Below are 20,043 nucleotides of genomic sequence, written 5' to 3'. Positions count from 1 at the left end.
CTGAGAAGACAGCTCTAACTGGCCTTGGTGAGACACTCAAGCTGGACATTTGCAGGAAGTTTATTTTGAATTTATTTTGTCTTCTTCGCGAGAAGACAACGCCAGCTCGGCACCACCGGACCGACACCAGGAGCCAGAACCAGGAGCGCCGTCTCGTATTACAAACTCCGTTTGAACGGCTGCCGTTATGAAATATGTCCTTACAGTTTTCTGCTTCGACTTCGGTAAACAATCCGACACTGGATTCACGTCCGGCGCGGCAATCTGAGTACAATCCCAGAGACTCAGGAGAATCACACAGTGCACAGGGCACACAGGAGGAAATGATAAATCACCAAATCGAGTCCAGCTCAGCTCCTTTTCCCACTCAAACTCACTCCACAAACACACCGGGAAACGCCAGAGCAGACCGGTAATCTCCCGGCTAACTGACCCCAGAGCCGCCTCAGAGACACAGAGACAGGCTGTTTCCTCACCCTGGGTCCAGGGGCTCGCTCCAGCCCTGTCCCTCGCTCCGTGGTCATGGGCTGCTCCAGCCCTGTTCCTCCCCTGCCCATGCCCTGGCGCAGCCTGGAGCTCCAGATCCGTCACCCGGCTCCTCTAAACCGCGATATAACTGAACTATTCCATTTGGTCTTCTGTTATTCCTGTTAGCAGACACATCAGCTCTGACCTGCATAACCCGTTTTATTTGCAGTCTACTACTTTACACCAGGCAGGCCAGTGGAGGATAGGGTCCCCCTCTATAGCCAGATACCTCTCGAGATTTCTTCCCATTGGGGAGTTTTTGCTCACTGCCATTTGAGTTTTCTTCCAACTGGGAGTTGTACTTTACCATACGTACCTGCTATTTGGGGGTTCAGGCCTGGTGTTTGCTCTGTTTGCTCTTTTTGCTCTGTCTCTTGCCTTGCTGCTCTGTAAGGCATCTTTGTGACAGTTGTCTATAAAAGGCGCTATACAAAATAAATTGAACTGAATTGAATTGAAAGCCACTGTTGTGCATACAGCATTATGTAGACAGCAGTGTAACAGTGCATAGAGTCTGAACAGTATTATGTAGATATCAGTGAAACTGTGTACAGCTTGAACAGTATTATGTACAGAGCAGTGTAATAATGCATAGAGTCTGTGTAGATATCAGTGAAACTGTGTACAGCTTGAGCAGTAGTTAGTACAGGCTGTGTATTGGTGCGGTAGATATTAACCAGCATCACGGAGGTGGTGCTGATACGTTGGACTGGAGCAACAGTGTGGTTGGCTCGCACGTGGGACTAGAACCAAAAACAATCCCCCAGCAGCTGGTGCTGCGCTTGATTTAAAAGCATTTCTGTGGATGTGCTCTGCCACTTGAGCCCAAAAAGAAAAAACAAAACAAAAAAAAACAAAAAAAAGAAAAAACCCCTTCGGCAGCGGCTGTTGCTGGGTCGTTAACAAAGAAGCGATCAACCTGCTTCCTCGTTCAAAAAAAAAGTGCTGTGGTTTAAAATTGTGTTTTTTTATTCGTTATGGAAACAACTGCAAAAGCAGAGGCCCTCGAAGGAATAAAACATCTCTCTCTCTCTCCCTCTCTCTCTCTCTCTCTCTTCCAAGGTCAGGCATCCCCTGTTTTTCTGCTATCCTCTGACTTTAAAAACCCGAAATGCAGCATCCCTGAGGGTATTTCCTGCAATATCAGCAGCTCGAAGCTTCTCTTTTCTCTGTGTGCGAAAGAATCAGAGGGAATCTCTTTCTCCTCCTTCTTCCCCACCCAAAACAAGTCCCAGACCCATTGTGGCAGTCCCCTGACCCGTGAACAGGGGGCAACAATCAGTCTGGCTTTTCGGCCATTTGAGGAAATTAAAGTCATATTACCGCACGGTCCAAAAGGGACCCCCCAAAAAGGGGAGGGGGATGGGGGCGGGGGGGGCAGGGGCTTGGTGGAACACCCCCTGAGTTCAGACTCTCAGTCAGAGAAAAGACCTCAATGACCTCCTGCATTTCAGCGACATTAACTGTCTTCAAGGGCGTTTGAATAACAGTCTTCTCTAGACTGCACAACCAGATCGCGTGGATAAACATGAGGATTTTAACAACAAGACCAGGTCAAAACCTAGTATATAGCTGGACCAGCCGACCAATGGTGTAACTTCATCACTCAGGTCACTCAGTCAGTCACAGACATTCGCGTTTGTAGGGCTGCCCCCGCTGTTGCGGTCCAGCCAAAAGGAGAGCAAGCGAGCTGCAGATTGCATTAAAAACGGCATCGTCCTGCGATTCGCCATGCTCCGCGAGACGTTCGCGCAGATCACGGGCCGATCCCGGAGACACGCGTGTGAGAAACGGGAGCGCCGCTCGGCTGAAGGTGATGATGATGATGGTGATGATGACGATGATGATGATGATATCCGACCCCGGTGTTGTTTTCGCCGGGGACACTGGCTGGCGTGTGAACAGCGTAACCGTGACAGCACGTCGCGGCCGATCAGGCACAGCGGTAATGACAGCGGCCCTCGGTGAGAGAGAGGCCGCCCCCGTAGCCTCCGGCGGCTCGGCGGTAACGACGGGCTATTGATCCGCGGGGCGAGCCGCGATTTAACTGTAAACCCATCCCATATGCCCCCCCCCCCCGCCCCAAACATTAAACAGCCGGCGAAGTAAACACTCTGCTCCGCTAAGTCTTTTTCATGCTCCACGCGTCCCTGTTACTGCGCTAGAGTCCACCGGGGGGGGGGGGTAAACTTAGCACAGATCACAGAAGTGTGAGTTTAGACACACACACACACACACGCGTCTCTCTCTCTCTCTCTGCTGCAGCTACGCAAGCACAGAGGCAGTACGACAGATCAGAGCACGCTGGCATCGGGTAATAAACAGCCTGCTTCCTGAAAAGTGCAAATTAGCTTTCGAACTGCATATCGACTGTCTCACACAGAAGCAGTATCTCCAGAAATTGATTCTCAGGAGCTGCAAAAAAAAAAACTGCTGTCTTTTTGCCAACACAAGTGCTATTGTTTATTTACAAGTTTACTCACAAAGTCATAAGTCATTAGCTGTTGAATTATGGGGCATTTACTCTACATAGAGCTGGGTTATTCACACAGTATGTAACATTGTACCTTTGATGAGGTACATAATGTGCAGTGTACCATTCACATATCACACTTACGCATGTAAAGTGTGTAACAAGCACACCAGTAAATATACTAACTTTGCATGTTAGGAGAGACAATGCAGTCCCATGACCAGAGATCTCTAAGCTTCTGTGCCAGACTGCATAAACCCCCGCCCCCCCCACCCGTCCCCATCCCCATCCCCACACTCCCCACCCCCAGGAGGGCATTAATTCGGTTCAGTGGGGTCAGAAGCTATTATATTAAACTCCTCCAAAGGCATTCCCCCTCATGAAGCTGAAGACAGAGCTGACTAGTTTGCTGGCGGTTTATGTTAGCGAGTGTGAAGTTATTCTGCCCCACCCCCACCCCCGATCTCTGTATTTGATATTCTGCTCCACCGTTTCCCCGGAGACGAGCCGCTCGCTGCAGCACACATACAGACACAGGAGAGCCAGATAACCCCGAGGCTGAGTAACTCAGAAAAAAAACAAACATTAAAAAAATAAAAATAATAACTGAAAGGTGATGCTGAGCGCCAGCCGATATCGCCTCGCTGTCTGACTCCGCCCACATCAGCGCTAATCCCGCCCAATCAGACGGGCGGGCCTGAGCCTGGCCGGGCCCCTGGGGGGGGGGTTACAGGGGCCACAATGAGGCTTTTATTTGGGTCTGTGACACAAGGAGTGGGGTGGTCGGGTTTAATCTCACCTCCGCCAGCCACGCCCCCCCACCCCACCCAGCCACGCCCCCCCCTCCACCCACACACTGCCGAACTTCCTCCCCCGGGATCGTTTCACTTTTAAGTTTAGTCTAATGAGTCAGCGACACCCCCCCCCCCGGGGCCGAGGTGGGAACTATGGCAATAGCGGATCAGACGTTACGCTACCCGACCCCCCCACAGTTACCCCCCCGCCATAGTCTAAGTTACTCAACTGTTGCGGGGGGGGCAGAAAGCCAGCCTTGAAGAGCAGACCACTTCAGAGAAAAGGAGGATGCAGAGCACAAAGCGGATCTGGCAACCCACACCCCCAGCACTGTGTCCAGGGAGGTCTGCTTTCAACCAGGAAAGGGGGGGTTTCAATAAGGGACAATGTAAATCTGGCAGCCCACGCCCCCAGCACTGTGTCCAGGGAGGTCTGCTTAGAACCAGGAAAGGGGGGGTTTCAATAAGGGACAATGTAAATCTGGCAGACCACACCCCCAGCACTGTCCAGGGAGGTCTGCTTACAACCAGGAAGGGGGGGTTTCATTAGAGCGCTATTGTAGCTAAGGGCTGGGAGACAGGGGTGGGAGGGTGTCCCGTACACTGAAATTTGGGAGATACAGGGTTGGAGGAGAGTGGAGAGAGGGGGTAGGGCATGTATTGGATTCCGTGTTCTGCTGATGTGGTGTAAAATCCCCCCACCCACCCCCCCCCCCCCCCACACCCCGACCCCCCGCCCAGTCGGCCCCGCCCTTCTCCCCCTCCCTATCGGGCGAGTTGGGTGACGGAAGGCCACAGCTGGGAGGACTTACCGCTGGAGCAGTCCGGCCCCCCCCACCCCGGCTCGCACTGGCAGGTGCTGGGGGCCACACAGCGGCCGTGAACGCATTTCTCCGCACAGTGGGCTGGGGGGGGGGGGTAGAGAGGGAGAGAGAGGGAGGGGGGAAAAAACACAAGGGAAAGTCAGGTCAAATTTCATTCACTCTCACAGCACAACTGCAGGGAGAGGAGGGGGCAGGGGGGCAGGGGGTCGGGGGAGTCGGGGGGGGGCAGGGGGTCAGGGGGAGTCTTTTCGGGGCGCAGAGCCATGTTCACACGGTGCGAGCGCTACGCACGTCACCCCACCACAGACACCCCGGAGGTTCCCCCACACCATGCTTTACCGCGGCCACGGCAACAAGCTGACGCAAGCAGTGCATTGTGGGGGAAAGGCTGTATCACACACAGCCCCTCAGCTGGAGGGGAGGGGGGGAGGGGGTGCATCAGGACTAGGGCTGGGCCATATACCGCGACAATAATTACAGAATGCAATACCGGTCATCGCCACCGTGTGGCGTACTGCCTTTCTTTTAATCTTTTTCTTTAAATATAAAAAAAACTTTCGAACTTCAGAGGCCTTGTGAAACGCTTCTGCAGAAAAATCATCACCATGGATATCTATTGGGTGTTGACAAGACAGTCAATCGGGAGCAGGCCTTGCTGCTTCCATGGGATTGACTATCCGACCTTGAGCTATACGACCTTGCTGTTGATTGGCTGCCTTATTAGCATCCAAGAGAGAACAGTGGTGAGGTTTTTTTACGCAAGCATTTCACGTCGCATCAAAAATTTGGAAGCTTACAACTGCATGAGGTAAAATTATTGAAAAAGAAGAAAAGAAAGGTAATGCATCTCACGGTGGTGATGACAGTTATTGCATTCGATAATTATCATGGCGGTATATCACCCAGCCCTGATGACAACCATTGCAGATACTTTCTAAAAAGCGAGTTTTGTAGTTTTGCAATCCAGACTTTGTCATTTTGTCAAGTAGGACATTTTGAGTTTCATGTCATTGCTGAATTGTACACATTTGCAAACACACCACAGCAGTCATCAACATTCCCTGAGAAAAGTGGAAAAACTGTGATGACCAAAATAACCTAATATAAACACATTTACCAAACATTTCTATGGTGCATTAACCTTGAGACCAGTGATTACAGGCATAGACTTTACAGTAAAACAGTTATTGATATACCTAGCTCTTTCTTCTGTCTTTTACACTACAGAAAAGCAGTTGGGTTTTTTTTTTTTTGGCAGTGGTCTTTCTAACTGTTCGCCAGTGCTGCTACATTCAATGGAGGATGACATCATCATTTACGACTGCACAGATCAATAGAATAATAAGAACTATCGTTATCAAGGACACACACTTTATATATGGACAGATATCCTGGCAGCCTTGCTCTTCCACAGCTAATAAATCCACTTCAGAAACTGGCAGCAGTGGGCAGGAATATCTCAGAAGAGAATCAAAGTTAACATCGTCCGTCCGCTGACGTGACGGCATTGTGTACGATATCGAGGTCCACACGCACGATGACTCTGCATTCTGGGATATTATTGCTCACAGTCTGCTGAGGCATCGCAGACAGGATGATTGTGTATTTCCACTGAAAACAGGAGAAAGCGGGTGGGGGGGGGGGGGGTCGGGATATACAGCCATGTGACTGGGGGGCACTGTAAATACAACAGGCCCCTTTCAGCGGCCGGAGAAAGTCCCCTTTGAGGTCTGAGTGGTCACACATCCGTGTCCAGCGTCGCATAAAAGCGGATTCATCCGGAATGAAAGGGGCCCTCAACCCGTCTTTCAGCACAACGTAAGTTTTATTTCAGCTGGCCCGGTAATCCAGCGTTCAGGCCTCGATACAAGAACAGGAGGGGGGGTGGGGCGGTCCGGGGCCAAACTCGTAAATGTGTCCGAAGCGTGTGCTGTGGTGTGGTGGTTTGGCAGGAAGTAAGACACCAGTAAGGCTTGCGAGTTTGAAATATAGGGTGTCGACCCCCACGAGCAAGGTGTCCAACCTGTCCTCCATCAAAGCTTGCTCCGGACACAAAGTCCCCTTTAACACCTCATTATGAGTTTGCTCTACACCCTAAACCTGAGAGATGTTCCAGCTACGACAGATAGGGTGCTGTTGACCTGTGAGTTCATTAAGACTCTTCCTGTTTTTTACAGTTGTTGTTTTGCACAGAGCTCCGCCTCCTGCTCCTGATTGGTCACACCTGTCCATGAATGCTGAAAGAACTAGCCCTGAGCTATGGAACATCAGCTGCCACCTGCTCAGCCCAGTCCTAGATCACGCCGGCCATATGTCACCACCGGCTTTCCGTAGTCACATGATCACATGAAAGGCTGGCCGGGTAAACAGGTCAGCGCAGGGAGAGCCAGCTGCATTCTGGGATAGCGCTGCCATCCTGCCCGACCTCAAGGTGGAGAGTAACACAGAAAAGACAGAGTGACCTATTTTTCAGCTGCCGGATTCAGAGCGCTTTCCAAATTCCATTTCTTAAACCTGGAAAGGACACTTTCAGCCAAAACTCAGCGCTCAGTTCCAATTTCAGAACCGTAACTGCTACCATGATTCCCGGAACTTTGAACTTTGAAACTTTCCAACTTTGAAAACGCCTAAAAACCCCCTGCAAATCTACATTTTTCCCTACAGCCGCTTTTGAAATATTTGACCATACAGAGCCCCATAAAAACAGCACCATTAACCTTGAAGTTTGAAATAATCAAAGTAATAAAAATAATAAAATAATCTCTCTATTCAATATTCATAGCAGTTTTAAAAAGAAGGCTGAGCAGGAACAGACTTCCTGAACGATTATCGGTTTCTGACATTCTAACCCCATAAACCACGCATATGCGTAGGCTTGAGGGGAAACAGATGTGCCACCCCCAATATTTTTTATATGCATTACTTGCTAGATTAGCTATCGTGCTTGTGAAACTTGACGTTTGGCTGGGGGACACATTTAGGCAGATGCTGATTGGCTGTGGCAGTAGAGGAACAGGAACACAGTCACATTTAGCATGCTGATTGGCTGTGGCAGTAGAGGAACAGGAACACAGTCACCCTGGCTGATGTTCTTCAGCTCATGCTGATTGGCTGGGGCGATAGAGAAACAGGGACAGTCACACTGGGGGGACACATTTAGGCGGATGCTGATTGGCTGTGGCAGTAGAGGAACAGGAACACAGTCACCCTGGCTGATGTTCTTTAGCGGATGCTGATTGGCCGGGGCGGTGGGGGCGGTACTTACGCACGCAGGTCTCTCCGCTCTCGTAGAAGCCGGGGCAGCACTGGGACTTGCGGCGGTACATGGTCTTCTCCCCGCGGCGGTACGCCGTGCGGTAGCTCACCCTGCGCGGCGGGAGAAGATGGACGCTCTTACAGTCTCACAAAATGGAGGAAAACAATCTTATAAAATAGAGTGAAAAAACCCTGAAAAAACAGAAGCCATATGTGCATCCCAACTTTGTGCCAGGGTTTCCAGGTAACACCCCCTCCACACTCACCTCCCTAGAAAGACAGATCCTCACCTGCGCAGTCAGATCCTCACCTGTGCCCTCATATCCTCACCTGTGCCCTCACATTCTCACCTGTGCACTCACATTCTCACCTGTGCCCTCACATTCTCACCTGTGCCCTCAGATCCTCACCTGTGCACTCAGACACTCACCTGTGCACTCAGAACCTCACCTGTGCAGTCGGATGCTCACCTGTGCCGTGTGCACTTGAACCAGTTGATGATGTCGGCGCAGCTGGTGTAGTATATCTGGTCGAAGGGGTGCGCGTAGGACTCCTGCACGGTGACCGAGTAGCTGGGTGGTGGGGAGAGGTCACATGACCGGTCAGCTGCACGTATCTACACCGCGTGTGTGGTCCCGTCGCTCCGCGGCGGCTGGCTGACGAGTTTAATAACCGAGTGTGTTTAATACCATCAGCAGCGGCAGCGTGCTAAGAGCGGGATTAATACGCTCCCTCAGATGTCTCCGCAGATCCCTGTTTAAAAAGGGGGCTTGTTCTCTGAGCTGCTTTTCCATCGTTCAGCATTGTATGCACATGTGTCACAGGAATGCTCATGAAGTAAAGACTTTCTCCTGGAGCCGTCAGAAAGAGCTGGCCATCTACTGGCAGCTGGAGACCCTACCTGCATGATCATATTTTAACTCAAACTTTTACATAAACCAATAAATAAATAAATACATACATACATAAACAAATCCTGGGACGGTTGGACTAAAACCTCTGGTGGTGCCACAGTAGGCATGTGTAGGAAAGGCCGGGTTCAGGGGAGTGTCAAATGCATCTGGACTTAAACAACAGTCTGCCATCTTCAACCCCAGCAGATGAAAGACCCAACCAGAAATACTCTTCCTCCCTCACAGGCCAAGCCTCATCCTCTTTGCTATCAGGAAAGATCTTTTCAGAGAAGCAACAAAAAATGTCAACAAAAAAAAGTTTCAGTCCATGACAAAAATGAGCCGTTTAAAAAAAGTGTTTCACTGCATGCAAACTGAACGTGAGAAAACAGCAGACTTCAGCCACACCCGTTAAAAGAAACTGATCAGCATGGAGACAGAGAGAGAGAGAGAGAGACAGAGGGTTGACAGAGAGTGAGAGTGGAAAAAGAAAGGGGTGTAGAGGGAGCTGGAGAAGGAGAGAGAGGGAGAGAGAGAGTAAGGGGGAGAATTTTGGGGTGGGGAAAGGGAAGGGGAGAGAGAGTGAGAAAGAGAGAGAAAGGGGGAGAAAATTGGGTGGGGAGGGAGAAGGGGAGAGAGGAGTGAGAGTGAGAGAGAGAGAGAGAGGGAGAGAGAGAGAAAGGGGGAGAGAGGGAAAGGGAGAGAGCGAGAGAGAGAGGGAAAGGGGGAGAGAGGGAAAGGGAGAGAGAAAGGGAAAGGGGGAGAGAGGGAAAGGGAGAGAGCGAGAGAGAGAGAGGGAAAGGGGGAGAGAGGGAAAGGGAGAGAGAGTGGGAAAGACAGAGAGGAGCGGCGCGCGGCTGTTCTCTCTGAGCAGGCTGTTCCGTTGCTCCTCTCCACGGTGGCGTTGGGATGCAGCTGCTCCCGCTCGTCAGCCAGTGAAAGTGAAGCAGGCTGGGAAAGCTGTCCCCACCTTTGTTCTCTCCAGTCTGCTCGAACGCGTTTCCTGGCCGCTCCCTAATTTAGCAAAGCTAATTTTCCGCCTTTTTTTTTAAAAGCCGTGTAATTGGGCGAGGAGAATGGGGGCGACTCCAACGAGCTAAATCAGCGCCAAAGAGCCGGGAAAACTAACCGAACACGAATTCAATCAGGGGATCCCGCAGCCGCCAGGACTTCAATGAAATTAAAACTAAGCGTTATTGGGTCGTTAAGATAACGATCTACATAGTTTTAGGTAATTATGGCGGGGAATGGGCAGTGTGATTGCCTAATTCCTGCAAATAAATAAAACCCCGTTCTCCCACAGTCCGCACCCGTCAGCGCGGAACAGACCGAGCTCCCCGAGCCAAAACCCCAGCCGGGGTCAGCCCGGGCGGCGTAATCACCGACGCTAACTCGGGCTCGAGCTCGGGTTCGACCCGGGCCGCCGGCCGCTCCCACGGACAGGAAGTGCCGTGCGGCGGCTTCACGCGCGCGTTCGGGGGCGGGGCATCCGGGAACACGCCGCGCCGTTCGGTCACGGTGCGTTCGGTCACGGTGCGTTCGGTCACGGTGCGTTCGGTCACGGTGCGTTCGGTCACGGTGCGTTCGGTCACGGTGCGTTCGGTCACGGTGCGTTCGGTCACGGTGCGCGCCTAACCGGAACGGCCTGCGCGGGGGTTTCTCCCTGCGCTGCTAGCTCTGCGTGGCAGAGAGAGGTCAGGCAAGGTCACGCTCTGAAAAACAAGGCAATCAGCGTAGCGTAGCGTAGCGTAGCATAGCGTAGCATAGCGTAGCATAGCGTAGCATAGCGTAGCATAGCCTAGCATAGCCTAGCATAGCCTAGCCTAGCTCGTGGGTATCTTTTAATAAATACATCTACAGCAGGATTCCTGGTTTGTAATCCCAGTTCTCTGGACAAAGCTGAGAGGTCCAACGACCCGCGTGGAACGCGAGCAGCTGGACGCTCTCTTCGGCTCCAGGTACGCAAACCAGGCAGGTGTAATACGGTAAAGGGGACAGGTGAGCTGCCTGACACACAGGTAAAGGGGACAGGTGAGCTACCTGTCACACAGGTAAAGGAGACTGGGCTGTCACATGAAAATGAGTAACAATTTTCACACCAGCTAACCAGCTTCCCTCAGGAACAATAAAAACTCTCTTTAACGTCCGTGCTATAATCCATGGTGTCTGTTCACATGCATTACATGCTGGGTATTTTCCTGCAGGAAGTGCATTTGAATGCTAATATTGAAATGTACCGTGCATATAGTGGAAAATGGGGAATTTCAGAGTAACTAAGCAACTGTTTTTAATCAAAAGAAAATTAAAATTGAACCTGTTTATTTATTTAATTTTTGTCAATGCAACAGCTACTAGAAATGACCTTTAAGTTTGCTCTCATTGCAAAACAAAATGAGAACTGAAATTTCAAATTACATTACATTACATTACAGGCATTCGGCAGACGCTCTTATCCAGAGCGATGTACAACAAAGATTATAACCATAACCAGGAACAAGTGTGTCGAAAACGCTACAGTGAAGTACAGTACAGTGGGTTGAGATTGGCAGGGGAGACTTGTGAACCCGCTGGTGGGGATTAGGGGTTAGTCACCCCAAACGGGGGGGTGGGGGGCGGGGGCTCACCTCTCCCAGTGGCTGCAGACGTTGGGGTCCTCCAGGTTGAGGGGAGAAGCGACCCCCAGCAGGTAGAGCGTCAGCAGCAGCAGCGCGGACCCACAGTGCTGCAGGATGGGCTTCATCTCTCACAGCTCTGCCTGTAACAGGTAAAGGAGACAGGTGAGCTACCTGTCACACAGGTAAAGGAGACAGGTGAGCTACCTGACACAGGTAAAGGAGACAGGTGAGCTACCTGTCACACAGGTAAAGGGGACAGGCACAGGTAAAGGGGACAGGTGAGCTGCCTGACACACAGGTAAAGGGGACAGGTGAGCTGCCTGACACACAGGTAAATGGGACAGGTAAGCTACCTGTCACAGCTGGGAGACGGGCTTTATTACAGCCCAAAGAGAGAGACCTGCCACAGGGGCTTAAAAACAGGATGATGGGCCTCTAACCAAACCCCCCCCCCCACCCCCCAGGGCAAACGGCGTCTGTGTAAACAGCAGATGCAGGCTGTCACAGGTGAGCCTCGCATGGAGCCTGCAGAACCAGGACACACCACCTGCAGAGTACTGCTCTCTCTCCTGCACCTCCCCCCGATCTCTCTCTCTCTCTCTCTCTCCTGCACCTCCCCCCCATCTCTCTCTCCTCTCTCCTGCATTTTCTCTCTTCCACAAATGCTCTCTCACTCTCTCAAACACACACACGCACAATACCATATGATTATGCATACATTCTATGCAAACATACAGTACATAGTCTGCGTACACGTGTGTGCGCACAGGAGCACTCACAAAAACACAGATACACACATGCACACAAACAAATGGACATGCAAACAACACACATGAATTACATACATAAAGCTGTACAGGTGTATGCTCAAACACACACGCACACACACACACACACACACACACACACACACACACACACACACACACACACACACACACACACACACACATACACAAACACATAAACACAAACCCTGTCCCATTTAATATCAACAGATTTTGTTTATAACTTGTAGAACTGGGCTGTCACATGAAAATGAGTAACAATTTTCACACCAGCTAACCAGCTTCCCTCAGGAACAATAAAAACTCTCTTTAACGTCCGTGCTATAATCCATGGTGTCTGTTCACATGCATTACATGCTGGCTATTTTCCTGCAGGAAGTGCATTTGAATGCTAATATTAAAATGTACCGTGCATATAGTGGAAAATGGGGCATTTCAGAGTAACTAAGCAACTGTTTTTAATCAAAAGAAAATTAAAATTGAACCTGTTTATTTATTTAATTTTTGTCAATGCAACAGCTACTAGAAATGACCTTTAAGTTTGCTCTCATTGCAAAACAAAATGAGAACTGAAATTTCAGAATAAGAAACTGAGAGATGAGAAATGACGATATGAAACCTCTGCTCAGTTCAATTCTTCTCATCCAGCTGCACTCAGATAAACAAAAAGAAAAAATGAAATAAATGATAAAAATACTTTTTTCTACAGAACTAGGCATTCTGGCCTATGGTGCCATTTTAAAAATAACGTGTCCACAGTTAGTCAGTTACCATTATCAATGGCACCATTCATGACCTCTAAAAACAATCACTGCGCAGATCAGCCTGTCTCTGCGCGTTCGTTTACAATGTGAAATCAATTAAGTTACATTTACAGCAGTGTGCTGGACGCCATCCCAGCCAATAAGCTCTCGTTCACTGGCGTCGAACGAACAACGATCCTCTCTGTCCGGCAGCTTTACTTACGGCATTTAAAGAATCACAGAGGTCAGGGGCCTCTAAATAGTTGCTGTGGGTTAGTTGCCATGGTAATCTGGCCCAACCTCACCAAGCGGTACTGACGGAGACGGGCGGAGGCAGAGATAAATGATAAACGACTCCCGTGCCGCCAAACGTCTGCAGACCTCTCTGTACCGTAGATGACGTTCGGCAGGCTTCGGATAATCGTCAGGTTGCAGAAGCAGCGGACGCGCGTGACTCCAGAGGCTGTTTTACACACACGCCGCTGCGCCTGCACACCAAACACACAGACACTGCAGGAGCACAACAGCGGGTATGGGGCAGTGAGTGCAGTATAACGGGTGAGGAGCTGGTCTAGTAACCTGAAGGTCACAGGTTCGACTCCCAGGTTGAATCCTTGAGCAAGATACTTAAACCGCATGGCTTCCGTGCATATCCAGCTGTATAAATGGATGCAGTTTAAATGCTGTGCAAAAGCTGTGTCGGTCGCTCTGGATAAAAGTGTCTGCTAAACGCCTGTATTGTAAAATGCACGTAGGATACTGTAGGATACCACACTGCCAGTTTGGCACTGCATACCGGAGAATGACACTTGTAATAAAAGCACCAGAAGAAATCAAACTTCTTACAGCAATTCAAATTCAGCATTCAAAATATGTGTCACATGATCATGACATCACCGGACTTCCGGCCTTTGGACAATCTGCCGACACGTTGGTATCTGAGGCCTTTGGGCTGGGTATCATTTCAGCAGAGTCAGGCTGGCAGGCAGGAACATTTTCTAAGCAAAAAATTTTAAATCTGAGACGAGCTACAGAATCAAGAAAAACAAACACCGACGTCCCAAAGATACGCTGTGAACCTGGAGGAGATGTAAGAATGATTTAAGAATGAACATTGCACTGATAACAGAAATACTGGCACCTGGGGGGGCAGGGGGCATATGCTTCACTATTTGTTTTTGTCTATCTGTGAACGTGCCAGCTTGTGTTGTAAATATCATCACCCTGTTTGGTTTAATTCAAAGCTACACACCCTTCGCCCGGCAACATTCTGGTTCCAGACTGTCCCTCACCCAGCAGTGCCAACCGTTACCTGCCTGAATCTGCCTCCCACTGATGCTAGCCCCGCCCCCCCCCCCCCATTCAAACCACCCAAAACTACCACAAGCAAATGTACAGCAAGCACGAGAGGCCAGGAGCACAAACTACAGTCAGGCGCAGATGACAGGTGTGACAGGTGTGTGGCAGGAACACCGGATTCAAGAGGAACAGAGCACCAGCAAAGCAACTGCGCTGGACTACAAGTCCCATGAGCCTCCACTCACCATATGAAACAGCTGAAGGTCACAATACAGCAGGGTGATATATTCCTGGCGATATATTTAATAAATGACAGCTTGGCAATATATTTAATAAATAACACAGCAAGGAAATAGATTCTATAAATGACACAGCTAGACAATATATTACATACAAGATACAGCTGGGTTATATATTTGATAAACGACAAAGATAGGTAGTATATTTAATAAATGACAAAAGTTCACTATAAGTTAATATATTTCATAAATAATACAGCTGGGTTATATAGTTAATAAATCACACAGATAGGTATTATATGTACCACAAGGCAGAATAAAATTATAAAGCTCATTTGTAGTGACTCCATAATATGACCTCTGATAATATTAGAAGAATGCACCATCTCTAACAGGAAACATATTCTTTGCTCTGAATGCACAAGCGTCTGCTTTGCATATCTGCCTGGGCTGAAACGTAAGAGGTCTCTCGAGGTAAATCCACTCATTTCACACCCAGAACCTCATCAGTATGCAACAATTGGTGGGGATAGAACACTGCTGTGGAGCTGGCTGGACACAGCATGCCGGTCTTTCTTCAAGTTAAGTTAAGGGGAACGCATTGTGACATCACAAAAGAACGGCCAATAGAAACGATGGTCTAAAAGAGTCTTAAGATAACTTCTTAAAATGCACAATGTAAGCGAAGCCCTGACCTTTAAGAGTAAGGAACAACGAAGTCAGACTTTCGTTAAAACTCTTTGTTTGTGTATAAGAACTGAGTGCACTGCTTTTAGATTATGGAAAATAAAATACAATAAAATTTAAGAATAATTTTTCTGTTAGGTTTCCATTTCCTGTCAGTCTTGAGTGTCTGGGCCTAGCATCGATCCCTGCCTGTATGGCATTCCCATTCAGTTCGGGCGTGGCTAGGCTAGGCTAGGCTAGGCTAGGCTAGGCTAGGCTAGGCTAGGCTAGGCTACGCGCGGCTCTCTCTAGAGAAGCCCAGTTCAGTAGCACCGAAAGGCCAGCGAGGCCTGCTGTTGCACTGCGGAGGGCTTCGGCTCTCAGCAGACACAAAAAATGAAGACGCCACCCTCCCTCCCCACAGGCCGTACCCGCGAAATATCGGAACACCCCTCTTCCTTTTCGTGGGACCTGCCTGCCCGCTCCTACCCTTCCTCTCATCCCGTTCCCATTTTCCCCTTTGGTGGGGCACCAGTGTGGCATTTCCCTAAAATTACTCTGCACCCTACATATAATTAGTCTGAGTCAAATGCATGCGTACAGTATACCGGCATCCTCTCGGCACAGCAGAGCCAAAATGGCCACAGCCAAGAGTCGCCAAACACTGACTTCTAAAAAAAGAAAAAAAAAGAAAAAAAAAAAGAAGGCTAATTTTGAGCCTGAACAAACTGATATTCAAATAGCATTCCTGTGGTACTCACCCAAGCCTAAATGTTGTGAGGATCATTCCAGAACAGGAATTATCTCAGTAAATATATTTTAAAAATACACCACAGACACAATGCTTTAAATAGGAAGCAGAAAAGTACCCTTAATGTACTAAGCCATATATACATACAGGCCACACGCTTGAGGCGAGTTGTGTCTTACACAATCGCAGCAGAGGAGGTTACACTGACTGTAAGCAGAAGCACAAGCTCTGGATGAGAGTGCCGGTGAACAGCCTAACATTTACAACACTCAGGGAATCTCAGTAGACTCCAACCTTCGCTCTCCTAAGAAACAAAGCAAAGACAAAGTCAAACAGGTCGACTCAGAACACCGTTTCTGGCCCCGATTAGTACCTCGATGCACCCAAATGTTTTCCAAACCACTGCTGGTGGGAACCAGTTATGCACAGCGGGTTTCTATATCAGTACCGTCATCTCAAGGGTTTTCACTCCGGATACCAAAAGACTTCTCTGGCCTGCCCTACTCTTGTGATCTATGGGAACCTCACATGGTGTAAAAAAAGACTCAGTCTAACACACACACACACATTTATGATTTAATTGTGTCCCTTCTTCCTCATTCTTGTATTGAGGAATTGAAATTCCGCAGACATTCAATAACATTATGGGGTCTACAGACATTAATTAACATCATGGGATCCAGCCGGAGTTTTGGGAAGCAGTGCTCCACCTTATATTTCCATAAAACATGTGAGAGCATGCAAGATAATGTCCATAACCTCTCCATATCGGAAAACCCAGTGAATCCATCATCAGACTCAATGAACGGACTCCTGAAGATCCCCCTTCATTCTCTGGGCTGCTAGTGCCAAATGAACCTTATCTGAGGAAAGCCGTAAGATTGATGACATCAGCAATTTAAATTTTTTTCTAAAGCTGTGCCATTAATGAGAAATTTGCAACAGACCGACATCGTCTTCTGCAACTGGCTCAGCCGGATGGCTTTGAAATCGGACTGAGGGAAAACAATCACATCGATTTCAAGACTGATAGCCAGAGTCAATTGGAATCTGACAGAAAAACTAAATTATGCAGTTTTATTACATGGAAATTACTGCTGAAATCACAAAGGGCTGTAAAATGAGGATGTGGGCAGCACTGGGCTAAGATATTTCATTAACCATACAGGGAGCTCCATAATGTTTGGGATAAAGTCATATTTTTACCATATTTTTGCCAGTATCAGTAGGCCACGGAGGCACCAATGCAGCTCACTTCCAGGAACCACCACCCTTTACACTGAGACAGTGTCATTCCTCCAGTAATATGCAGTAAGTCGGACGTGCAGGAAGTTACATTCACTCAGAGTTATTTCCATGGTAACATCCAGTACTTCCTGTCCCATCTTCAGATGGTGTTATTTTGAGCGGCAATGCGTGGTAAAGGTTTAACGGCCTGGGCTTGCAGTTCCGATGCTGAAGGTTCACCTCCCAAATCCGGGGGGTGCTGCTGGTGAACCCTAGAGTGGGGTTCCCAACCTGACCCGCCTCAGCAAATATCCAGCTGTGTAAACAGACTGCATGTAAAAACAAAAAAAATACATAAAAACTGCGTAAGTCGCTCTGGATGAGAGCTTCTGCTAAAAGCCTAAACTGTAAAGGTAATTTTCTTCCACTTCAAACCAGATTCCTGCTGCCAGAGCAGGGTGAGAATACAAAATCCGGACGTGCCCAGTGGCGCCCCCTACAGGCCGTGAATGAAAAGCAGATGGCATGCATCCGTGAGTCATAGTTGTCAGTGGTGACTCACGAAGGGGGGGGGGGGGGAGGAGGGGCGGGGGGGGGGTGCAGGGGGGGGAAGGCGGACGCTCCACAGCCCCGCCCCGCCCACACACGTCCGGACGGCGCTGCCAGTTCACACAACTGAGAGCGAGCGGGCAGACCGCCGCCAACACCGCCGCCAACGCCGCCAAGTTCCTGACCGCTGGATCTCCGGACCGAGCCAGCGCTGCCATCGTCCCACGGACCAGGAGCAGCACCAGCGTCTGCACCTCACACCTCACATCATCGCACAATACATACCGCGAGCAATCAACTGGGAATTAGCACATGAGCACAATAAAGACTGCAGTTCATTAACTATGCTGCATAGCTAAAAATATTCTGGGGAAAAAAAAGATTTAAATGCATTTCGATGGCTAAGTTATGTACAGCTGAGTTGCAGTTTTACATTCAAGCACCAGGCTGTCAAATAGAAGAAGGGAAAATGCAAGAGTCTGAACAACCAAACTTTTCAGATCTCTTCTGTGCGCTCAATGACCCTGGAAGAGTGTCTGGAAATGAGCCAGCGTCTTTTTTGGAAATGGCAGCAGTGCCCATTGGCACATTCACTGAGCTCAGTGAGGCCCCTCCCCCACCACTGCCCCTGCACCCCCAATCCCCCCCCCCCGCCCCTCCACCCCCAATCCTCCCTACCCCCCCCACCCACCCTCCCCCCGCCCCAGCTCTGAAGTCAACATCTGCAGTCTGCCCCGCCCCTCCTCCTGTTTTGATTGATGGGAGTGAGTGTGGCAGCCGGGGTTGGGGGGGGTGCAGACAATGGGGGCATTGGTGCCAGCCCCCGCCACACGTCATCCAGGCAAACCTTTGCTGTTTTGTCTCAGAGCCCTCCCCATCCTGACCGCAGTACTGTAAGCGCTCGTTTATCATCCAAACCCCCACCCCCCCCCACCCCCCAGCACCCCCCGATCCCCCCACCCCCCCACCCCCCAGCACCCCCGATCCCCCCACCCACCCAGCACCCCCCGGCCCCGAGATCGTGTACGTCTGGAAAAGGGAAAAGCTGAAGGGGGGGGGGGGGGATCAGCAGTCCTGTCACATCTACCCCCCACCCCGCTGGCTCTCTTGATACATGAGCCAGGGTGAATGGTGGTGGGTGGGGGTGAGTGGGGGTGGAGGTGGGGGGGGGGCCGCTTGTTACAGGAAGTCTGGGCCTCGTTACCGAGGAACCCTGCTGTTCTCAGCCCTCCACAAATCCACTTCCCTTTTCCACGCAGTCCCGCACAGCCAAGAATCCACCCGTTTCTTAAGTTCATTAATAGATTTTTATTTTATTTATTTTGACTGGATTGTTTAATCCCGTGTACATTTTCTCTCTCTGCACCATACTGTACATGTTAAGTGTTCCGGAACACTACCGGGCCAATTCTAAATCCGTTTGAGTGAGACCGTCTGCCCCCCCCCCCACAGTTAGAACACCTAGTTCATTCCGGCAATGTCGATTTCCCGCCTTTTCAGGGTTAAATGTTTCTGGAGCTCACAGTTAAGTAACAATGCCGTTGTTTTGATGCGTTATAAACCGATAAGGAAGGGGACCCTCTTGAGTGGAGTTTTAAGGGGACACACAGAAGAAGAAAAAATAAAAAAAGCCACATAGTATCTTTTCCACGCGACACACAGAGAAATCACGAGGACTTGTGAAAGGGTGTTCGCCCCGAGCAGTGGCAGAGCGCCGGGTGTGACAGCACTTAACCAACTCTACAGAAAGGATCTTTATCTCCTGGGTGCAGTTCAGAGGACTGCTCTTCCCTCGGGCGCATCACGATGGTTGGGCGTCCCCATTTTGGCCTGTGACCCTTTGGCCAATAACCGCCGCTCTGTTCATCCAGTGAACTAACTCAAGATGCCCGTGGAACACAGCAGAAGCAGCAGCTACGTTTGATGGTGATCACAATACAGTATGTGAACATTCTAATGCTGATGTCACAATCACTGCTGGTGACTGAGAGCAGCGGAGTTCCAGAACAATGGCTTAGAATTTTGAATAAAAAAACATTCCAGAAAAACTACTCTTCAAAGGGCTACGAGCATTTCATTTCTCTCTTGGCTTGCAACGGGTTCTGGAGCAATTGGAAAAAAAAAAAAAAAAAGCAAGCACACTGGCACGTGTGTAAACATCATGGGGCAGGGATATGAGCTACATCATTTAGCTGCACAATAAGAGCAGTGTGTCATGCTCGAAGATAATTATAGAGTAAAGACAAAGAATTAAAGCAATTAAGCATTTTGTACACATTTCACTGTATAAGGCATGCTAGGCATATATGTATGTGAGTACAATCGTGCATGCCACTTTACAGTAACATTTTACTTTAGAACACTTCATAATTTCTAATCACTTGTTGCATAGCCAGTGC

The 20,043-nt window shown here is 49.4% G+C and overlaps 1 protein-coding gene across 1 annotated transcript in view; it reads right to left on the bottom strand.

The window, feature by feature from the left end:
• megf10 (multiple EGF-like-domains 10) overlaps window positions 1-20,043 on the bottom strand; it is a 75,472-nt gene that overhangs the window by 44,437 nt on the left and 10,992 nt on the right. Inside the window, exons 2-5 of the mRNA XM_064308855.1 lie at window positions 11,392-11,522; window positions 8,345-8,446; window positions 7,885-7,985; window positions 4,608-4,700 (exon numbers count right to left, since the gene is read on the bottom strand). Coding sequence (XP_064164925.1) covers window positions 4,608-4,700; window positions 7,885-7,985; window positions 8,345-8,446; window positions 11,392-11,507 — 412 coding nt within the window. The 5' untranslated portion in view covers window positions 11,508-11,522. The remainder of the gene's footprint in view (window positions 1-4,607; window positions 4,701-7,884; window positions 7,986-8,344; window positions 8,447-11,391; window positions 11,523-20,043) is intronic.

This window comes from Anguilla rostrata, chromosome 14 (genome assembly GCF_018555375.3).
Source record: "Anguilla rostrata isolate EN2019 chromosome 14, ASM1855537v3, whole genome shotgun sequence".
Lineage (NCBI taxonomy): Eukaryota > Metazoa > Chordata > Actinopteri > Anguilliformes > Anguillidae > Anguilla > Anguilla rostrata.
This window is presented reverse-complemented; position numbering and strand designations above follow the sequence as displayed.